At 42.0% G+C, this 24,501-nt stretch overlaps 1 protein-coding gene across 16 annotated transcripts in view; it reads left to right on the top strand.

Moving 5' to 3' along the window:
- The window catches only part of ptprub (protein tyrosine phosphatase receptor type Ub), a 231,868-nt gene that overhangs the window by 100,771 nt on the left and 106,596 nt on the right, over positions 1-24,501 (top strand). For all 16 annotated transcript variants that reach the window (XM_077217852.1, XM_077217849.1, XM_077217853.1 and 13 more), the window contains exon 3: positions 23,051-23,322. In XM_077217852.1, coding sequence (XP_077073967.1) covers positions 23,051-23,322 — 272 coding nt within the window. The remainder of the gene's footprint in view (positions 1-23,050; positions 23,323-24,501) is intronic.

Below are 24,501 nucleotides of genomic sequence, written 5' to 3'. Positions count from 1 at the left end.
TTCCCCCCGTTTTCCTCTAACTCACTCACTCCCTTGATCTCTCTCCTTCTGTCTTTCCTCCATCTCATTCTCTCTCTTTCTGTCCTCCATCTGGCTCTTTACCATCTTCTGTGGCAGATCTAAGACACGGCCTGAGCTCTCAAAAGCCTCCTATGAGGCACAATCTGCCCAATTCCTGCTAAAAATGTCTAGTTTAGACAATCAAGAATTTCCAGACTGGACTAGATGTTGTTATTTAATTTTTCTTTTTTTTGTTGCTTTTTTGACTAGATAGATTGCTTTTTTTTCATGTGACCTACTGGTTTTATGTAACAGTTCAATAAATAAAAAGTTAATATTGTTATATTTTAGACACTATATTGTCGGTTTTTGTTTCCTATAAAGCAGAATTTTTTGAATGAATTGGGGAACCAATGATTAAATTGCCCATTCATAAAGAGAGCCATTTAATTCATTCCTGAATGAATCAGTTGTTTGAACGAATCGAATGAATGGCTCAATGACTTACTCAGTTGGAGATTTACCGCCACCTACTGGCGGTTGTAGTTTCTTACTTAGAGTATTTTTTCATAAAAAAATAATATTCCATACTAATAAAAAAAATTAAAGGTACAGTTCACCAAAAAATGAACATTGTCATAATGTACTGACCCTATTGCTACACTAAAACAAAGTAAATTGTATTGATTATTTCAAAGCTCTAACATGGGAAGCAAAATGTCGTTGGAGTAAAGTGCTTCAGAGTAGAGGTGATGTTCTGTGGATTTATCATCCTTTCATAATTATAAGTGAAGGTGCTGGCGTATGGTTTTGCTGACAGCAGTGGATTGCTTATGGACCGAACACCACTGTATTTTTTCCCACCAGACCTGAGACCCTCTCTCTGGGAGTCTGTATATCATGGTTTAAGTCATTGTCCAGATTCTCTTAAACCGCACCTAATACCGTAAAAATAATATTTTAAAGTATTTCCGTTCAATGCTAATTCATGTTTTAGTTCCATTTGATGTTTAAGGTTTCCGGATTGAAGGCATATGGAACATTTACCTTAAATAAGTCATTTAATACTTTGATGATACTCAAAATGTTAAATAAAACCTTATCTTAGGTGATAAAGTGTTTACATTGTGTAGAACTTTACTTAATGCACCATCTTAAAGAAGACTGTTTCTAACGTTTACAACAATACCTGTTTTGTGTTCCGCTAACTTTGATCTCATTCTTTCAGCGGTGATGGAGAGGTTACTGTTGGTGTTTCATGCTTTGTGTTGGAGTGTTTTACCATTTGACACCCTAACAGAAGGAACTGCTTTTTCATAGAGAGCTTTTTGTAGCCCACTATCCCTAGACTTCCCTAATTAATTCCCATGAGGCTTCCATGGTCTCCGGCAGTAGTGGTGAGCAGCATCCTGCAAGAATAGGTGTGTGTGTGTGTGTGTGTGTGTGTGTGTGTGTGTGTGTGTGTGTGTGTGTGTGTGTGTGTGTGTGTGTGTGTGTGTGTGTGTGTGTGTGTGTGTGTGTGTGTGTGTGTGTGTGTGTGTGTGTGTGTGAGAGAGAGTCTTCTCTTGGTTTCATTTAGTTACTTTTCTTAGTGTGTTTAAGGGATGGGAAGTGTCAGACTGGACATGTGAGTATTAAAGTGACATTTCATCCAAAAAATAAAATAATGCCATAATTTACTCATGCTCATGTTGTTCCAAACCTGTATGACTTTCTTTATTCTGTGTAAATCAAATAAACAGTCTTCTCTAGCCAGATAATATTTTCCACAGGAAAAAGTTAGCCTCATGTCATTCCAAAACCCATATGACTGAGTAAATGATGTCAGAATATACATTTTTTTCTTTAACTATTCCTTTTAGCTGCAGAGTGAGTTCATTTTTAGTTTGATCTCTTGGCAAGTTTAGATCGCTAGACATGTAGATCAGAAAGACCCACAAATAATTCACCGTTCTTACAGGGCACAAAAACATCAGTTGAAACACCTTTTGCAAAACATCAGGTTTCAAAATTCAATGCAAAAAATGAAATAAAATTCTTGATCAGTGTTTTTATCTTGTTTCAACATTCTCGAAACAACATAAATGTACCTGAAAAGCTGAAGTGTAAAGATGTAAGACTTGTTTTCAGAGAATTTATCTTGAGTAATTTCTTAGCCCATTGGCATTGTTTTTTCCCCTCGTTTTAAGCATAAACCTCAGTAAATTTATTCAAATTTATGTATACAAAAAGCATAATGTATCTTCACACAATTTTTTTATCCAAAGTAAATTGATCTTGTTGGCTGTATATATATATATATATATACCTGTATATACACACACACACACACAGTATTGTATATTTATTTTTTAATATATTTAATATTTATTCTTTTTCAGTGTAAAGGCCAGTTTAAACCCAAGAACGATGACTATTTTTGATAACTATAACTATGAAGTTTTAACAATCTTTCTAATTCTATGAGAATAGGGAAGTCCACAGCACAACTATGACAATAACGATATAGAGGAACGAAATTTACTGGAAAGACTTTCAGTGCAATTTTTCTCCAGCTGATGATCAATAAAAACCTAGACAGCTGACCAGAATCCGCTCGACTTGAAAGAGTTTGAGGATTTAAAAATGACACAACTGCAGTGCACTTATAATAAACCAAACTGTACAGTGTGTTGGTGTGAACGCCAATATAGTTATCGTTCTTAGTGTGATTTTTTGCTGAAAAAAATTAATTTGACTTTGTCTTTGTTTTCCCATTTAAAAAAAAAAACTAGACTCCCAACAAGATAAATTTACTTTCGAAGCAAAGTTGTGCGAAGATGTAAGACTTTTTTCCCAAAAATACATCTAGACTTAAGTTTATTTTTCTTATCCCATTGGCAAACAGATTTTTGCTTGTTTTATACATAAATCTGAATAATTCTGAGGTTTATGCTTAAAACAAGGGGAGAGAGAAAAAAAACAATGCCAATGGGGTATGAAAAATACATTAAGATAACATCATCTTTTATGTGGAATAACATGCACTGGTATTTGTATAAATTTCATAGTTTTTTATGCCATGTTAAGCACATTTCTGGTCACACATATAACTCATTAACATACGGGATTGATTCATTGTTTATATAAGACTTCAATGGATTTCGTGAGGTCAAGTAGTCAACACAACAGTTGCTTTTGTTCCGCATCCTATATTTTACGAGTTGTCGTCTGAGCCAGTTTGTCTGGTCTTCAGACTGGGCTCAAGGCTGAGAGTGCGCAGCCTGTCAGAATGATGAGTGTGTCTAATTGAGACGGAGCATTGCTGGCTGAGCCGAGGGATTGACAGTTAATCACAGACACGTTAAACTCTTCAGCACACGAAGAGCGCCTCCTCCTGTGCCGGCTCGTCTCTCCTGCTCACCTCCGCACCCCACTATCTGCGGCCCGCCGCTATCTGCGCAAGATTTATGTCATCTTCGCGACAGCTCGTTCCTGGCATCCATCCATCAGGGTATAAAAGCCCCTCCGGTGGCGTTACGTATACCAAGCCTGCATGCTCAAACCACGTCAGTGCCAGAAACAGACAGGCCATCTTCACATCACACATACACACCCAAACTTTTAAAGGCTTCAATCGCTCCTTTGGTTCGCTATTATCAAATGTGGCAAAAATAGAAAATAAATCACCGTGTTCGACAGTTCAGTTTCTGAAGGACATTTTTAAACCCCTAAAATGCCACCTACTTTACGCAGGAATGCTAATGATTATTGTTTTGGGTGAATGACAGCTCTATGGTTGAAGAGGTCTGGTTTTAATTGCTGACTGAAAACTAGGGAGACCAAAACAGCAAGCACACTAAAACTACTTTTAAATGATGTATGCCTCCACCCTTTGTCATTTTATTTTCTCTCTCAAAGGCATAGGCGAGTGAAGAAACAGCAGCCAGCTGTGTTAAAGGCTGCTTCTTGTTGAATGCCTTATTATGCTGATTTATCACTATCGATTTTAATTCCGCCAATAGTTGCCTCAAGCTACATAATTAAAATACTGCATTGCTGAGCCTCCACAGAGTCCCTCAAGACTGCAGGGAACTTGTAAATTTGTGTTTTTTTTCTTCAATAAATAATGCCTAGTGTGCATTCACAGGCCTAAAAGGGCAAAAAATGGATGGGCACTGGAATGGAACCGGGGCTTAGTTTGGCGGTGTTTGGCGCAGTGGAACCATGTCCCCTGACTTCAGGACCTGGAGCTTATATTTAGCACCTGAAGTGTCAGCGGCGCTGTTGATGTCAGCCCAGATTTCGACCATACTTTTGCTTCCGGGCCCCAAGGGCTCTGGGAAAGGTGCACTTGGGATACCACTGTCAGAACACGGATGTGAGAGGGTCAGCAAAAAAAAAAAACAGTTCCCATCCAGTGGCGCTTAGTTCTGACACACTCCCTGCAGTGCTGTTTTCCTCGTGGGTCCAAATAAACAGCCGCCTCAAATAGGGAAAAGGAAGTTTGGGAGTTTGCAAACCGTAACAAAGCTGCATTTCTCTCCCTTGCCTATTACATTGCTAAAGCAGCAAAACAAGACCGTTTGAGCTGTTATTTAAAAGTGAAGCTTGTCATTTCTGCACTAAGTAGAATTACAAAAACATGACTATTTGCAAACTATTTGCAAACAACTGCATCTAATCTTCCATTGCTCGGTTAAATAGGTAGCCCCAAGCTCATAACATTGATTAAGCTGGGTGAAAAGCTTAAACAAACTGCAATGTTATTAAAGTACCTTTTTCTGGCAAGTCAGTGTACAAATGGCTTATTTATAGTTATATAGTTGCTATCCTTGAGTTTGATGTGCTGTACCAAAAGTGATATGCAGTCTGAAAAATAAAGTTAATTTAAATCTGAGTCTGCTTAGTAGTGGACTCTTTCTGCCAGTTACATTGATACACCAGTAGCTGGCCACAAGTGACTGCCTTTATGAGTGAATAAGTCAATTAATCATTCTTACAAATTACTTTTTCAAAATAAGTACCTACTCAAGAGTTTATGCTATTTCGGACGCAGCCTGTTTTTTACGAGTAAATCATTCACTCTACAATTCATTCAAAAACACGGATTCATTCAGGACCAAAACAAGTGACTGTATTTGTGAGTGAAAAGATTTGAACCATTCGCGTGATTGATTAATTCAAAAACACTGATTTGTTCAGTTAAATCAAGTGACTGTCATAATGAGTGAATCACTTGAATCATTAACTCAATCTATTGGTTTAAAAACAAGTGATTCTCTTTATGTGAGCGAGTCATTGATAACATAATATATTCAAAAATGTAAGTTACTCAATATACTTTTTTTTATGGAACTGTTGTAAAATTTCTCTAACATTAACATTGAAAAAATACAGGTTGTGTTGCTCTGTCTGAATGATTTTCTCTTTAGCTTTCTGCTACATTCATTAGATGAAATCTGATGAATGTGGTCTTTTATAATTGAATTCAGGGTCTGGAGACATACAAAAACACTTATGTCCCTCAGACAGGGTGTGTACTGAGTGTGGTACAAAACAGCCTCGCATCTGTCCCCCTCTCCTCGATCGCAAGCTGACCAGAGGACGTTTCGAAAGGTCACTGCGTATAGACAGTTTTGGCGAAGCATTTTTTTCCCCAACGCCTTTGGCGACAGCTACCAAAGAGTCAGCGGCTCCTGATACGGGCTTATCTCCCAACCAGCTCCAGAGGGCACTGGCTACACTCGGTCCAGCCACGCTTCGTCTGTTATTTACTCCTTATCATGGATGTGATTTTGTTTTGTCTTCCATCACTCTGTTTCTTTCTTTTATAGCCTTTCAGAGAAGTTTCTCTCCCAGTCTCCAGCTCACCTGGAGCTTTGTATGCATTGTCTCTTCCCCTGAGAGGCCGGGGTAATTGCGGCCCACCTCTCTCATTGCCGATTTAAAGAGCTGGAGCTCTGCCAGTGGATCCACCTGTGAAGCAGCGTGTTGTTTGGTTAAGGAGGTTTTGTTTGTCTCGAGAGGAACTGAGGGGCTGAATTAGGAATACGAATGAATATCAGTTGACTCCCTTTGAGGCAATGTACTTTTCAAGTCAAGTCTTCATTCTGACATTGCTTGTTCTCAAACAGGAAATACATTTTTAATATGATTCAGCTAACAGTTTAATAAAGGAAAACACTGCCAAACACTTTCCTAACTTGCTTCAAGATGTTTGCATGGTTATATAACAGGACAAACATCAATTAATTATTTTTCCACCATTTACAGTAGGATAACATTTAGATAAGTGCAGAATTTTTCACAGAGGAAAACATTATTCACAAAATAAAACCCACCACAGAACAGCCATCTTTTCTTCTGCTTTGAGCTTTTATTTAATAGAAATTTGATTTGATTCTATTTCTATTTGATTCTAGTTTTTGCTTTCATTTGGTGTTTATGCAAGTATTTATACTGATCTAAGGCTGTGGGATATGACGATATATATCGGATGGACGATATAAAAAGTCTATTGTTTCATATTATGCTCTATCGTTTATATCGTGGTGTCGCAAAAAAACATTGTTTACGGCAACACTTTTTCATCATTTGGATGCAGGCAGAAACGTGAATAACATGGCGAGTGAAGGGGTGACAGAACCGGGTGGCTCCAAGCAGGAGATGGACCAGACAGAACAAACCGAGGAGCTCATTCCTAAACGAGGGGCTACCTCTGTAGCATGGTTTGGTTAAGTTTCTATATGTTTGGTTGAGTTTCTATATGTTTGGTTGACTATTTTATTTTGATAATGAACATGGTGCGATGTCAAGTTATTCTGGGTACACACCAAAAAATTATCGGGCTGATTTCGGGCCGATTTTCCCCCTTCCGACAATCCTAGCTATGTCCCGATTATCTTGATGGTTCTACAGATTATTTATCAGATTTTCTCTTGGTGTGAGGTGTGTTAAGAGTGTCCGAATCTGCTCAGAAGAACGTCAGAGCCTTAACAGAAATCTTGATGTGTGGGAGGAACCCCGAGGACAAACGCGCACACGCCCTGGAGATTATCACGTGAAATGAAACAATATCGAATCAGAAAGTGAGATGATGGAAGACGGAAGCATAACAAACGCAGTCATGGCGCAGCACAAAGTGAAATTGATGTGGACAGCAGAGATGGAGAATCAGCTTGTTGATATGTGGCAACAGCACGAATGTTTGTACAACGTGTCGTGTAAAACCTAATAGACTGGACAAGGAGAAGAGTTGGAGAGAGAGAGAGTGAGTGAGAGTGTTAACAATTTTTGTCCTCATGTTTGTGGGCTATCACATTTTGAAAATCTTATTAGATGTAAAAAAATCTTTTGGTGTGCGTGGTCACAGGGATTTTTGTCCTTCTGAGGAACCTGTTACTCCGTAATTTATGGCCATACGGATAAAAGCAAGAAATTATTCAAAACTGTAAAGCTTTTGTAAAATACAGAAAAAGACCACGATGCCGTTTCCTGTCGTCTTGGTTTCATTTTTGTGAACTTTGGACCCCGTCACATGAACCAAAGCTCAGCAAATTTTTTCCTTTCGTTCTGTTAATCTGTAATTATTTGAGGGAAATAGCCTATATTTCGCGTATAAGCCTATACATTAGTTGTATAGCCTATATTTAGTTTTATTTAGTTTTCTCCGTTCACTTTAAGTGCGTTTTTTGACGTTGTGTGAATCCATGTTCTACCACACTATGCTGCAATTTTCGCTGGTTTCAAAAAACAAAAAAAATTCATATTACCTGCTATTCATTTTCACTGAAATACAGGCCTAATTGTTTGACAGTTGGTGACATATACAGTATATCCTTGGGAAAACTAACGCCAGCGCATTGTCATTGTTAGTTACCTATGATGACTTGACAGCTGAGCACAGGCATTTCACTCACGTTGGATAGGCTATGAGTAAATATCATATTGGCACAGTCTGTACTATTTGAATTCGTGATTGGTTGACTGGCAAATTAAAATATTTAACAGAACGATAAAATAACTTTATTAACCGCTTAATGGCCATTTAAATTAAGCATGTCTGTTCAGAGCGATTAAATTAGATTTTGTTTCCGTTTCTGGTTATGTTCCTGTCAAGATTTCGCTTGTTTTCGTTCATTGAAAAGGTCCGGAGCCTACATTTTAATCATGCTACATTTTAAACTTGAAAGTACAATGTCATATATAAGTATATACAGTATATAAGTATTTTCCATTTGGTAAATATATATAAAAAATATGAATTGATTGAATTTACAGAAAAGGTACTATATCGTGATATATATCGTATATAAGGTACTATATCGTGATATATATCGATATGACCGTGCAAGTCACTCAAGAACAAGATGCTTGTATATAAGGATATTGTCCAGTTGAAGGAAGGAAAGGGGCAATTAACAATAATTCCATACAATAGCTTAGTTTTGATCATTCAAGCGTCCAACACAACAGAATATAACATTTGTAATGCCAATTAGTTAAATACCTTCCCTGCGTTAAAGACGATTAGTAGCATTAACACATTTCATTAATCTCATTAGTTGTTAAATTACACTCAAACCTTCATTCAAAAGCCAGTGAATGCATAAGGAACAATGAGACAAGATAAGAAAGCTGACAGAAACAAGTCAAGGTGACTAGAAATGTATTTAGTAACATAGTGGAGCACAGGACAGGTCTGAAGACAACAAGTGATCTAAAATTCAAGAGAGAGACAGAGTGATGGGGAAGTCTGAATAGAGATTAGGTCACACTTTAGGTATTGTGTCACACCCAGGAGTAGAAAACCTATCATGGGGCGCTACGCTGAATTTCATGGGAGAGAGAGAAAATTGATTTTTTGCAAGTGAGAAGGTTCCTCACTGTTAACAACAGCTTTTAGGTATTTCTTTATTACTACACATGCTGTGTGTTTTTCTGCCATTGCACACTTGAAGCAGTAGTAACGCAAAACACATACGCTGCTTTTGAAATATATGCCATTTGATTATATTAATAAAAGTGTTTCGAATTGGTTTCCGCATAACCAGCGGCCTTTTTCCTTTCAATGGCCGGGGGGGAAAAAACAGCCTTAGGGCAAAGATAATTTTTTTTACTTGTTTTTACAAATCCATGAAAGCAGGTAATTGAGATTAGTTGTGAAGTAGGAGTTTGTTACAAATTGTGCATGACATATATCGGTTGGAATTGTATTGGTAGTGATGAATGAATTTTATATTTGGGCTATTGGGGTCATTCCAAGAATTGGCTTTCTCATATTTTCATGCTCAGTGTACCACTACATTAAGAGGACCTGCGGTAATTGCATTTCAATACAAAAACTTGGCCCGAAAAATGAATGCTAATTAAATGTTTCCCCACTCAACTAATGAGACGTTTAATTTGATGACAAAAAGGCGTAATTTAATGAAATTTATGATGGAACATATTAGTGGGGTTACTTGCATTATAATCACTAATACATTTTGATGCACATGATGTCAAAATGAAATTCTTTGTATAAACAGTCCATTGGCGATAATGCATAGATGGACATTATATGAAGATGTGGAAGTGTGTAAAAATAAAGGTACCTTATGTGTGTCAATACATCGTATCGTTAGTCATTTGTCCGATATATCGATCCATGTCGAGGTATTGTTACTCCCCTACTAAAAAGAATGGCCTGTTGTTAGTGTTGAATGCTCTGCTTTATGCTTCCATAGTGTTTTATAGTTTTCAAGTGCTCTAACAACTATTAAAAATATGTTAGAGACCGTAATTGTGAGTAATATTCACCACTACTTGTTTTTAAATGTGTTGTATTTTTTAATGCACTGTTTGTCATTTCAAACACATGTTTGAAATGATGAAGGAATGTGATTACACAACAGGGTTTAAAATATTCATTTGAGATGAAATATTCATTTGTGTTTGTTAATTCCAGCACACACTCTTGCATAGTAATTGTGTCTTTAGGGGGAAAGACATCAGCGAATGTCAGCCGCATGGAAATGACATGAGACGTTACCATCAGAAACAGAATATAAATGATTAAGGATTTCGGTGTTTTGCATGATTGCAAGTTGAATCTTTTTCTGCATTTATTCAAAAATACAGTAGAAAGGGGAAATTAAGTGATGGTTTAGGTGTTGAGAAATTTAAAAGAAAACCTTTGTCTCTTTTGGGGTTGTAAGTCAGAGAATACTTGATTAGTTGGTTTACCTGTTTGTACACTTTACATTGTTCTGTCATAGGTTAAGGTAAGAGGCATGATGACAGACCGCATAACCTGATCTTCTTTTGCTGTCCACCTTCAAAAAGCATCCCAACTTTAATGTGTATGTGAAGAAAGAAAGCCAAGGCAGAATGCCTTAATTTTCAGCTGACCTTTTGAGAAAGGCTGAAAGACATGGGAAGAAATGAGCACCGAGGCTATAAGAACAGGAGGAGCCTTAAACACTTTAAGGAAGCGAGATGCGAGCACGACTACTTCTAAAATTGAAGTGGGAAGAGGACCTATTGTATTGATTCAACTATTTTCAGCACTGCACCCCTTCATCTCTCTTTTTATTCTCAAACACGCCTTTGAAGCCTCTTGATGTCAGAGGCGAACAAAGCTCAGCTGATGGGGTCAAATGGAGGAAAAAAAGATGCTCTTAAAAGTTCTCAGAAACAGGAAAACAAAAACAAAAAAATCAGTTCTGATTTCTGTGAATATGGTGCACTTTGGTGTTCCATGACTTTGTAAATGTCATTAAATGCACAAACCCCATGCTTTTTTGTTGTTGTGATACTTATTAGTAATAGACAAACTAATATCATGTTTGGATCATGTTTTCATGTTTGGACAAAGTATTGTGTTGACTGCATTCATCGAACTCAACCGTTTAACCCTGCTACCCAAGTTATTGCTAGAATAATTATCAAACCATTTTTTTTGTAACTACAAGCAAACATTTTTGGTCAACATTTGGTTTATAGCTATAGCTCTTACTCTATTTAAGTTCATTTCTATGTTTTAAGTTGCAAATTAACTGAGTTGCAAAAATGTCAAACCTGATATAAAATTAATAGACAATAAAACATTTTTTTTTTTAAAGATTAAGAACCTTTTTTTCACAGACTATGCTCTATCTTATTCATGCAAAGTGGCAAGTGCCTTTACCCCAGGTCTGTCCCTGCTTCTCTGGGTTTATATCTCTTCTTTTCTGTTTCTAATAATCTTCTTGTTTTCCATTCCGCCTTTATCTGCCTCCCTTCCTGTTTTTTTCTCTCATTCCTCTGACAGTTTCAGGCCTCAACTTTCGAGTCCTCTAACTTTTTTGTGATTGCATCTTTCAGCCTTTCTCTCGTCCACCTCAACGCTGTCCTTGGTCCTTTCTTAACTCGCTCCCTCTCCTGTTTTCTCCGAGATAGCATCTCGGTTAGCTGGCGAGTGGCTGTTTTCCTGCGCTGCACCGTTTGAATGACGATGGGCTCAATCACTTCAAATCTCGTTATGTATGTTCCTGCGCCCTTGGGAAGGGTTAGCAGCGAATGGATGGGACTTTATCAGATTTCACCAGCCTTGGAGGCATAATTCACCAAAGGTCACCTTATGTTTGATATTTCTAGTTTATGTGAACAGTATGTCTGTGCCGTTGTGTAACGGTGGCTTTACGATGAGGTGAGTAGTCAAAGGTTAACCTGTGACGCATTCAGTGTAAATATCAAAATGGCAAGAGGGATGTCTGACCTTATTGAACGGTTCAGCAGGGGTTCTTTGCTCTTCCTGGTGAGTTCACATCAAAAATCCCCTAAAAGTACACACAACTTTGTTTTGGCATATACCTTAGTGCTTTTTCAGTCTTGGTTCGTTTATATATTTTTCCTTTGCCGTGTCTATTGTTTGTTATGTCTGACATTGTGTCTTTCATCATTCCAGTGCTAATGGAATTCACACAATCCATTTTGCAAAAAAGAAAAAGGTTGAAGGAGAAAAATTCACATTCACAAAGTTCACATCATTCATAACGGAGAAAGAAGACAATGCTCTCTTAGACTTGACGCTGACTGACAGTGATTAGGGTGACTCGGTTTCACACAGAATAATTGCTCACCTGGAGTCATGCTTGGTAATAAAACTTTAGGTCATTTTCAAGGATATCATTGAATATGTATGATCTCTAATGCATGGAATGATATATGATGTCTATCTCTAATACAACGAGGAGCTTGATCCATTACTGCTTACGTTTCCATAGACTTAGTTGAAACACAGTGGACATTTTTTATGAATACCACAAATTACTGTGAACCGTGGAATCGTCTTTACAAGAGTGTTTTATTGACTGCTCTTGAGAGTAGCTTTGTAACCCAATTAACCTTTGAACAATCACCAGAAACATTTTCTTTTCGAGCGATAAGACAGAATCAGTTTACTTAATTACAGACACGCTGAACATTTCTAACAGTAGTCATTTTATAAATCAAATTATCTCAGCTCGAATGAGCTTTTCTTGTGTGTTCAGCCTCGGTCGACACCTTTATTTTAGCACTTGATATTGACAGTTAACAGGATCGAGTTTTTGGACGAATTAACTCAACAGTAATAGACTCAAAGTGAGGACAAAAACCTAATCAATCTTATCAGAAAATTTCTTGAAAGCAAAGTTCTCTAAAAATCGACAGGTTTAAAATGATATGCGTTTTCACTGAACTAATGGATCACCGTGTTACACGCAGTTATGGATCTCTAATGAAACTATACAGGTTCGAGGCTGCTGATAGAGGCTGAAAGTACACAATTCTGGGAACAAAAAGCATCTTTTTGCCTTGACAGTCTTTTAAAAGTCTGACAGAATTTTTTGGGAAACAACAAAACATGTAAATTTTTATTTTTTTATTACAGTACATGTTTTGCCTGTGAGTAATATATACAGTGTACAATTGTATAGCAGTGAGATATACATAAACATATACATTTATCACATAATACTAGCTTCACATTTCTTCTTTATGCCTCTGGTACACTTGTAAGTCCCTTACATATTGTTTTGTTGTTTTTACAAACTGAGGGACAAGCCAATATAATTTTCTGCGTGCCACAGATGCTGTCGATAAAGCTTGTAACTATCCCGAAAAAATTCCTTTAATGCTCACGGTTTAAGGGAAATGAAATATTGAATAATCAACATTTTAGTCCTCTGGGAGAAATTGTAGCAGCCACCCTGTCTTTCTGAGGTTTCAGGCTGGCCATGAAAGATTGGATTCTGATCTGAAGTAGGAGAAGAAGATGGCGAGAAGCAAAATGTCAGGACCAATATATTGTGCTTTGCCCCACTCCCACCTGAGAAAAAGACAGGGACAGGGTGCCAGCGTACTCAGATGGGTTCTGGGATCTCTGACTGAGATATATGGTCAGCTCTGTTGTTTGGGTTCAGATTCAATATGATATGGCGGAGCACAGACTCTCCGCTGTGAATTCAATCAGCGCCTCTTTGAGAGAGTTCTGGAGTGTGCTCTCAAATGTCACCATGTCTTTTCCACTGTTTTAGTGGAAGCTTTTTTGAATTTGCCGGTTGCACTAGAATAAAGCAATATGAATACATCTATCTGGCTGTCTGGTTCTGTATGTTCAATCGGTACATCTCTCAATATATCACATTATCTATGCATGTATTCATGTACATTTCTGTTTTGGTTGCACCTAAATAGATGTGTTTTAGGAGATTATGATAGCCAGAATTATATTCACAATCTGTGTATTAGTGGTGGTGGGGATTGTTATGCCAGTAGGTGGCAGCAAGTAAATGTCTTTATGAGCGAATCATTGAATCATTAATTTAAATGATTCATTCAAAAACGCAGAAGCTGCGAAGCTGCTGCTTGTTGCATAGAGACTTGCTTTTGTAAACGTACATTTTTAAGAAGTAACTAGAAAAGGCAGTTTGGGGTGTGAGTGTGAGTGTGTGCAGTGCAGTGTACGTTGTAGAACAAAACATCAAAGAATTGTCAAGTTATGTTCACCACAGGCTTTATTTTACTCATAAATGTATAAACTCCATAGGAAAACCTCAAAGGACCCAGCGGCGAATTAGACTTCCGGGATCTGACACCCTCTACTGAATATGTGATACCAGCTGTCAAAATATTTATATTCACACTAGAACGATGGCATATAAAAAGTAGTGCTGGGCAACGATTGATCATGATTAATCACATCCAAAATAAACATTTGTTTTTACATAATATATATGTGTGCACTGTGTATAATTAATTTGTATGTATAAATACACATATGCATGTATATATTTAAGAAATATTTGCATGTTTATACATTTAAACATAATTTATATTATATATATAAATATTGTATATATAAATAACACATTTTTCTTAAATAAATACACGTACAGTATGTGTATGTATTTATAAATAATTTTACACAGTACACACACACATATTATGTAAACAGAAAACTTTTTTTTTGAATGCTATTAATTGCGATTAACCGTTGCCCAGCACTAATAAAAATGATGCTATACTACTGTATATCTACTAGATAAAAAGCTCTAATAGTATTTGCCTCTAGTGTTGGACTTATATATGGATTTTTTTTTTGCTATTTGATTTATTGTACATCCTTAATATATCAATTTGTCCATCTAGATTATTAATCAGTATTGAGAGCTTTAATTAGCCATTTCATCAAAGTCAACAGCTTTACCTTCATGGGCTTGAGAAAATCAACAGTACCTCGTGAACGTCATAATTCCTTGCTTACAGTGACTCTCAACAGCTCCTCTGTGGGTTGAGGTGCATGTTTAATACAGCTAAATCACTCTTTATCTGTAGATTTAGCGCTGTTTCCTCCTTTTCCATCCTTCGTTTCTTCCTTGTGATGTGTTCTTCAGATGTCTCTAGAGTGCAATATGAAGAATCTTTGAGAAATCTAATTAACCAGAATGCCTTGAGAGAGCAGAGCTTTTCACACACATGTACGCCCAGACATACATAAATCAAGGGATATCCTAGGTGCTTTGGAGAGGGCCTGGCCCCAGAGCCATTAGTTATTAGTTATGATCCTTTTTATGAGTTTTTTTAAAGTATGTGTAAATGTGATTTTCAGACTTGAACATTTTGTGGTAAATTCTGCTTGAAATATGTGCTTATACCATTTAAAATAAATGCCATCTGATTTGATGTTTTATTTAATACAATGGCATTCATACATTTTTATGTGAGGCTTACATTCAAAAACTTTTTGCGGCCAGTATATATTTAATAAGCTGTTATATTCAGTACATGATAGATGAAAGCGTCCCCAACACAATGCCAGCTTTTGCACACTGACTAGCTGATTTCCTGTCATTTCAACTTGACCGTAAAGTCTCTTTCTTTGCTAGGTACTGTAATTCAGCTATAGCTGTTCACCTTCAGCTTAGGAAAATTAGGTTCCCTTTCGTAGTCACTCCGAGTTACGTCGGATGACGACGAATGGGGGTTTCGCTTAGAACACCTATCGACTTCGAGTATTACAAAACGAGCCAATGGCGATGAAATGCCATGGGTCTGCGGAATTTGCATAGCGTATCTCCGCCCCACCGCGTGGGTATAAAGGAGGACGCCGGCAACATGCAGGTATGTTTTCGCTTCGGAGCCAAGAATATTTCTTCACTCCACAATCATCTCTGACTTCGCTCTATGAGACGAGCTTCTCTCTCCGGTGTTGGTGTGACGGCGATCTGCAGCGAGCTCACAGTGCCTGCTGATCTGTGCAGTGATCTGCCAGTGTGTGTGTGTCTCCCTGTGCGCTTCAACATCGCGGAGTTTTTTTCTCCTCTCATAAAAGAGCTCGCACGCGGCACGTCTTTTTAAAGACGGCTCGCCCGTGCATTTCTGGTTGCAGCGGACTGGTATCGGACTCTGATGGGCACGAGCGCTGTCTAGTGTGTTTGGGCTTTGATCATGCTTGAACAGCGCTCGTGGATGACTCATGTTCTCTCTGGGAACGTGATCATCGCGTCATATATAGGTCGAGACTCGGTGAACTCGCAAGAGTGAGAGTCCCCTCATCCACTACCCGATCTTCGGCTGGTGGACAGGGTGACCTGAGGGTGTTGGTCTGGAACAAGGCGCCGACTCTGTGTCCACGCCCCAGCCCCCCCTCTTTAATGACGGTGCCCGCTAGCGAACTGATGATTCCACGAGTCTACCCTCGGGTGGCCCGTGTGTTTTCATTAGAAGCTACAGAGGATGATGCTGTGTCTGTAGCAGCATCACTAGGTGGGCTTGATTCTTCTGGAAATGACGACTCTTCACAGCTGCCACCCTTTGGTGTGCATACGGCTGTGCCTGAGTCTGATCCGGAGATGATGGCCATGCTTTCCCGGGACGATTGGTTTTTGGGTGAGGCCACCGACGCGTCCACGGCAAACCCCAATATCTTTCCTCCCGGACGTGCATGATGAGTTCACGGGTCCTCTCGTTGGTCTCATCCGCCTTTCCTCCCCTCAGGGGCCGCTGCCCATGGGTACACTGGGGTTCCCCCGGTTGAACGCTCTGTTGCCATGCTACTGTGTCCTCAGAGTGCTTCCCGGCGCAATCCTAAGCACCCGTCCAAGCCTGTAGTTCTTTTCGTCACAGTAATCTGTGGCGAAATCCTATAGTGCCACAGGACAGGCAGCTGCCTCACTGCATCCCATGACCGTTCTGCTGGTCTACCTGACCCAGACGCTCATGGACATGCAGGAGGGCGGGACTGACCCGAGGCTCTTCAGTGAGCTGCGCGCCGCCACTGACCTTGCTCTCCGAGCGACGAAAGTGGCCGTACGCTCTCGGAGTCAGGTGATGTTCACCAGTTTGGGGCTGACCGGTCTGATGTGCAAGATGTCGGGCGGACCCGTCTGCTCGACACCCCCATCTCCCAGGTCGGCCTCTTCGGCGGTGCGGTTGAGTGCTTCTGCCCACAGTTCTCAACCGCCCGTGAGCAGATTGAGGTTGTTCTGCCCGACGGCCCCGCCGTCCGCTCAGATCCCTCAGTCTGCCCACCGCCGAAGGCTCCCTCCCACGGTTCCAACCCCGCCCGTTCACCCGGGCCTGGCTCTGGAAGACCGTAGGGGGATGCCACAGCCCTCTCCAGCCCCGCACCCCGCTAAACGCCGGGTTAAGCGGCACTTTTGAGATGGGCTGCTCAGAGATGAGACTCAGTTCTTTCCAGGAGTTGGTAGCAGGGCCACTCCTTTCCCCGGTGGAGGGCTGGGGAAGAATCCTTATTCAGGAAGAACTGACTCTCTCCTCTCTGAGCATACAGAGTTCTCGGACGACACAGAGCGCCGCCCACAAGCCGTGCTCTCCTCTTCCCCCTCTGCCCCAGAGGTGGTTGACACGCCGTGCCGTCCACGGACCGTTTCGCCCCTGTCCCCCTCTGTCGCCAGACCCCTGACAGAGCAGGCCCCCGTGGAACGCTGGTCCTTCCCTGGCCTCCTCTGTCAGGGTGCGGTTATGACCTTGCCCCCACACCGGGCCGCTATGCCGCCCTCGTCTGGGCTGGTCATTTCCGCTTCGCTGCACCACCGGGGGGACGTCTGTGGTTCTTCACTCCGCTGGCACAGTTGGGAGCCTGCACTAGAGCTCCCTCTGTTCCGCTGGGTCGTGCGAACCATCGGCTCGGCTATGCGATTCAGTTCGCACGGTCTCCTCCCGGCTTCACGGGAGTCCGCTCCACTTTCGTCGGTGGCTATGCCCCTATCATGAGAGCGGAGGTTGCTCCCTACTGGCGAGGGGTGCGATTGAGACTGTCCCTCCAGCCGAGATGAGGTCCGGGTTAACAGTCCCTACCTCATTGTCCCGGAGAAGTCTGGTGGGTTACGGCCAATCCTGGACCTATGCATCTGAACCGCTCCCTTCTCAGGCTGCCGTTCAAGATGCTCCTGGCCAAACGCATTTCTGGATGTGTGCGGCCACAGGATTGGTTTGCAGCGATCGACCTGAAGGACGCCTACTCTTATGTCTCCGTTCTCCTTCGACTCAGACCGTACCTACGTTCTGCTGTCAGGGCGCGCGCATGTCAGTACGCTGTTCTCCCATTCGGGCTAGCCCTGTCTCCTCGCGCCTTCACAAGGTTGTTGAGGCAGCCCTTGTTCCTCCATGGGAACACGGGGTTCGCATCCTGAACTATCTCGGTGACTGGCTGTCTTAAGCTCACTCCTGAGACCAGGTTTGTGAATACAGGGACCTAGCTCGTCTGGGCCTTCGGGTCAACTGGGAAAGGAGTAAACTTTGCCCCGTGCGGGGGAGCTCTTTTCTCGGCATGGACTTGGTCGCCTTCTCCACTCAGCCATTAAACAAGAGTGCGGTCCCACTGAAATTGTTTCAGAGGCTCCTGGGGCATATGGCATCTGCAGCTGCGGCAACGCCGCTCGGATTGCTTCATATGAGACCGCTTCAGCTGTGGCTTCGCGATCGAGTCCCGAGGTGGGCATGGCATCATGGCACGCTCCGAGTTACAGTAACTCCGACCTGTCGTCAGACCTTCACCCCGTGGTGGAACCTCAGTTTCTACAGGCCGGTGTTCCCCTAGAACGAGTTTCCAGGCATGTTGTTGTCTCCACAGATGCCTCTTCCACGGGCTGAGGCGCCATGTGCAACGGACATGCTGCCGCGGGCTCCTGGACAGGACCCCAGCGCCTTCTGCTTGTCAATTGCCTCGAGTTGCTGGCAGTACGCCTTGCCCTGCACCGTTTCCTCACGTTGCTCAGGGGTCAACACGTACTAGTCCGTTCAGACAATACCGCGACTGTAGCGTACATCAACCGTCAGGGTGGTCTACGCTCCCGCCGTATGTCGCAACTCGCACGCCACCTCCTCTTATGGAGCCAGAAGCACCTGAGGTCCCTTCGTGCTATCTACATTCCGGGAGATCGGAACTTTGCAGCCGACGAGCTGTCACGGTTTCGGCCCATCTCCGGTGAATGGAGACTCCATCCCCAGTCGGTTCAGCTGATTTGGGACCAGTTCGGGGACGCACAGATAGATCTGTTTGCCTCTCACGACTCGACCCATTGCGCCCTGTTCTATTACCTGACTGAGGGCTCTCTCGGCACGGATGCACTGGCGCACAGCTGGCCGCGGGGCCTACGCAAATATGCGTTTCCCCCAGTGAGCCTTCTCGCACAGACCTTGTGCAAGATCAAGGAGGACGAGGAGCAGCTCATTCTGGTTGCGCCGTATTGGCCCACCCGGACCTGGTTCTCCGAACTGGTACTCCTCGCGACAGCACCTCCTTGGCCAATTCCTCTGAGGAAGGATCTCCTTTCTCAGAGACGGGGCACCCTTTGGCACCCTCGACCCGATCTCTGGAGGCTCCACGTGTGGCTCCTGGACGGGACGAGGCAGGGTTGAGTACCCTGCCACCAGCGGTGGCGGCTACCATCACTTCCGCTAGAGCATCGTCCACGAGACATGTCTATGCGTTGAAGTGGAACCTCTTCGTCAACTGGTGCTCTTCTCGTCGAGAAGACCCCAGGAGATGCTCGATCTCTGTCGTGCTTTCCTTCCTGCAAGATGGGTTGGAGCGAAGGCTGTCTCCCTCCACCCTGAAGGTGTATGTAGCCGCTATCGCCGCATATCACGAAGCAGTTCAAGGTAAGTCTCTGGGGAAGCACGACCTGATCGTCAGGTTCCTGAGAGGAGCGAGGAGTGAATCCTCCTCGCCCTCCTCTCGTTCCCTCTTGGGACCTCTCAGTGGTCTTAAATGCCCTGCAGAGGGCTCCCTTTGAGCCTCTGCAACCAGTTGAGCTTAAGTTCCTGTCTATGAAGACAGCGCTCCTGGTTGCATTGGCCTCCATCAAGAGGGTAGGGGACCTGCACGCATTCTCCGTTGACGAAGCGTGCCTGGAATTCGGGCCCGGTCACTCTCACGTGATCCTGAGACCCCGGCCTGGATATGTGCCCAAGGTTCCCACCACTCCCTTCCGGGACCAGGTGGTGGACCTGCAAGCGCTGCCCCGGGAGGAGGCAGACCCAGCCTTGGCACTGCTCTGTCCAGTACGCGCTCTCCGCGCTTACGTAGACAGAACGCAGTGTTTCAGGACCTCAGACCAGCTCTTTGTCTGTTTTGGTGGGAGACTGAAGGGAAAGGCTCTCTCAAAGCAGAGGTTGTCTCACTGGATAGTGGACGCCATTGCTTTGGCTTACCAACAGCAAGGCCGACCGTGCCCCCTTGGTGTGACAGCCCACTCCACTCGGAGTGTGGCTTCCTCTTGGGCTCTAGCACATGGCGCCTCGCTGGCAGACATTTGTAGAGCTGCAGGCTGGGCGACACCCAACACATTCGCCAGATTCTATAATCTCCGAGTGGAGCCTGTGTCCTCTCGTACTGGACCCGCTCAGGTGTCTTCGCTTGCTCGCCATTCCACTCCACGGACTGGATACGTGCGATTATTCCTCAGGTGAGCCTTCCTCTTTGAAGCCCTGAGTTCCTCCTGCACTGTTGACGCTGGCGCCAGTGTCTATTGCCTGGGCGTCGGCTAGGTGCCTCCGTGTGCATGGTTCCTCCCTGAGTAACCCCCACATGTGTATTTCCACTGTAAGCCTCCTTGAGCATGTGTCTTTCCCTTGGCAAGCCATCTTGCCCTCCTGGAGATGAAAGTTGCCTTCCCTCGGGCTGGTCACTTCAGTGTTCCTCCATATGTAGCCCTCCGGCCATATGTGTATCTTAAGTCCTCCCTACGGGTAGGCATGCTGCGGCATATCTCCTCTGAGATATGCTTCCCAGTGTACCTTGGTATTCCTGTGTTAAGTAGGACTCCTTCGTCTGTGCCAGTATCACGACAGGGGGATCAGACTTTCGCAGGGCACTGGAAGACAGCTGTGAAGGTGGCGTGATTTCACGGGGACCCCCATTCGTCGTCATCCGACGTAACTCGGAGTGACTACGAAAGGGAACGTCTCGGTTACGTATGTAACCCTCGTTCCCTGAGTAGGGAACGGAGACGTTACGTCTCCCTGCCACTTCCGCTGTACCGCTGGGCAGACGCCTGAGTTCAGTCTCGGCTCCTCAGCGAAGACATACCTGCATGTTGCCGGCGTCCTCCTTTATACCCACGCGGTGGGGCGGAGATACGCTATGCAAATTCCGCAGACCCATGGCATTTCATCGCCATTGGCTCGTTTTGTAATACTCGAAGTCGATAGGTGTTCTAAGCGAAACCCCCATTCGTCGTCATCCGACGTAACGTCTCCGTTCCCTACTCAGGGAACGAGGGTTACATACGTAACCGAGACGTTTTCTTTTAATCAAGGTTTTTTTGCTCTGTCAGACCAAAAACTCCTTTGATACCAAGGCAACAAGGACAGTCTGGTCAGGTCTCGTATTTTTCATGTGAATCAACACAAAGACCTTGGGATGGAGTGACGGTTGTCTTCTAGACGCAGGGGTATTTTTTTCGGTAAGCAGACGAACACTTGAAGGATGGCATGTCTGATTAGGGAGGATGGAAAAACCATGGTTAGAAGTTCTTCCTCGAGTGTATGTATATGAATCGTTCATTTTTAATTATTCACTCTGCCTCAATTTGCAAATGGAGCTCCCTAACCCCAACGTCCCACTGTCCTCTGATTAATAACAAGCAGGCCGAATGTTGTTTTATGTGCTTGCATGTGAGATTGTGCTCAATTAAGGACGTTTGACTATATAAAATCGAGACTTTAAACTTCTTTAAACCTTTTATGTTAAAGCATTACATGTTCTTATAATGGACTTTTTTATTATCTTGAAGTAGACATGAATGTGATGGTGTGGATTTTTTTTATTTATATTGTGTATGATGTTAATGATATTTTTCATGTTTTGGGGAAAATGTTGGAGAAATATTGTCGGAGAAATATTGTTGGACAAATTTTGAACTCGCAAGCTCTGCTTCAAGCTACTCTTTGGTCATTCTATAAAAAATATCTTCAACCTGCTCACCTATTCTTATTTATGTAATATTCAAATATTCAAATGTGTGATGGCAATGACAGGAATATTGGTATTATGTTAAAAATTAATTGATAAACTGTATATACACTACCATTTAAAAATTTGGGGTCTAAGAAAAAATATATCATCTATCTTTGAAAGCTAGAATTATTGTTAAGAAAATATTTTCATTAGAATATATGAATATATATATATATATAATTTTTTTTCTTTTTCTTTTTTTTTTCTTTAAAACATCCTAGGGAACAGAAAAGTTCCCCTAATTGAAGAGTCATATACAGTATGTATATGCCTGTTTTGAGTATTTTTGCCTGTTGCTATACCAACACCTCAAAAATTTCTGTCTTTGTACAGAGAAATTTTGCTTTTGTCACACTCCGCAGAGACAGAGAGCCTCGAGGCTAAAAAGAGCATGAAAGACATTTTAGTATTCCGTGCTGTGTGTTGTCTTTCTCTCTCTCTCTCTGTGTGCTCTGTATTGAGAGAGTAATGCCGAAATTGTCATCCTTTGTGAACTCACTGAAGGGAGAGATAGTCTGTGGAAAGAGACAAATAGACAAACAAGAGCTTTTGAAAAGTAGGAATGGGAAAACTACACAGAAGTTTCTGAGTAGGCTGTAATACAGCTGATATGCTCCGCAGAGAAGCTGGATATTTATTTCCCCCTCAATTTCTTTTATTCTCTCCGAGCCTAGTGTATATGTGCCTGTTTCTTTAAGCGGGTATGCTCTAATATGTTAAAAAAAATAGTTAAAAATAAAATCTGTCATAATTTACTTACCCTCATGTCAGTCCAAACCCTTATGAATTTTTTTCCGTCTTTCTTGAACATGAAAGAAGCATTATTTCCTATATAACGAGGGCATACAGTGGATGTTAACCTCCACAAAGGATACAAAACAACATAAATGTATCATAAAGCAGGTTCATATGACCCGTGCGCTATATTCCATGCTTTGTGAAGTGATATGATTGCTTTGTGTGAGGAACCATATTAAATTTAGGACTATTTCTTTTAATAGTTGATATTTGAGTGTGTATGTTTGCTCTGACCTTTGGCTGATTCTTTCTTCTTGCTGTGTTGTCTTCCTCTTCAAGGCTCCTACATGATGGTCAACTCCTCCCAGCATGCAGCGGGGCAGAGGGCTCAGCTTCTGCTGCAGACGCTAAGCGAAAACGACACGCACTGTGTGCAGTTCAGCTACTTCCTGTACAGTAGAGATGGCCACAGCCCAGGGGCACTGCGGGTTTATGTGCGGGTCAACGGTGGGCCGCTTGGCATTCCAGTATGGAATGCCTCTGGCTCACGTGGGCGACAGTGGCACCAGGTGGAACTGGCAGTCAGCACTTTCTGGCCAAATGAGTACCAGGTTAGCAACATTATGTTTTAGTGACGGTCTTTTCTTGTTGATTACACAAACTAGGAGGTTTGTAAGTTATTCTTTCTGTCTGACATTGATTGATGTCGCATGCAGTATATTTATGGATGTGTTTAAATGCTTAATTTACAAAATGGAGGATGTTTTTGGTCACTAGATGAGGGAAATGGTACTTTTAAGAATTTGTGTAAATACCATGGTATATATCAAAGTAACATGGTAATCCTACTGGAAACTGAAGCTGGTCCTAGCTAGTCAAAGCTATTTATCAGTTGGCCAAAGATGGTCATTACTTAGCTAGTCTAAACTGGTCATTAGCTATTCCAGGAAAGTCATTATAAAATACAATTTGGTCTTCAGTTGGTCTAAGATGCTCATTAGATGATACAAACTAATCATTAGCTGATCTAAACTAGTCATTATCTGGTCCAAGAGAGTCATAAGTAGGTCCAAGTTGTCCAAATAAGGTCTAAGATGATCATTAATTGGTACAAACAGCTCATTCGCTAGTCTAAACTGGTTATTAGCTGGTCCAAGTGAGTTGTTAGTCGGTCTAAGGGGCTGTTTACACAACACCATTTTCAACTAAAAACGTAAAACTTTATATGCGTTTTACATGACAACGGCGTTTTGGGTGCCTGAAAATGCTAAGTTTTGAAAACGAGTTTCAAAGTGCAAGTTTTTGAAAACGGTCTCCGTTTAAACAATAAAAACACGAATCTCTGAAGACGATGATGTCATGCACATGCGTATTATGTGTTCAGTCTATAGGGTTTCATCGACATTTAATGGCCTTGCAGCAGAATATATGTCACCGTTTTGACAATGTACGTGGAAAACTCAAAGGAAAAACTCTGTTTTAAGCATATCGTTGTCCTGTAAATGTACTCTGAGTTAGTCATCCGATGGTCTAAGTCTAAGATGCTCATTAGTTAGTACGAACTGCTCATTAGCTTAGTCTTTGATGGTCATTAGTTAGTTGGTTAAAGCTGTTCATTAGCTGGTGCAAACTAGCGAAACCATCTTGAACCAGCAATAAACCAGCTACCAGCTTGTCATACCAGTTTAAGATGGTCAAAATGTTTATTATTATTATTATTATTTTTTTAACATGGTGGCTGGTCAACAAGCTAATGTCTAGTTTAAAGCAGCTAGAAACCAGCTATCACG

The sequence above is a fragment of the Siphateles boraxobius genome, unplaced genomic scaffold (assembly GCF_051911475.1).
Source record: "Siphateles boraxobius isolate OS27281-9 unplaced genomic scaffold, OSU_SipBor_1 12, whole genome shotgun sequence".
Classification (NCBI taxonomy): Eukaryota; Metazoa; Chordata; class Actinopteri; order Cypriniformes; family Leuciscidae; genus Siphateles; species Siphateles boraxobius.
The sequence above is the reverse complement of the archived record's forward strand: the minus strand, read 5'-3'. Positions and strand labels throughout refer to the sequence as shown.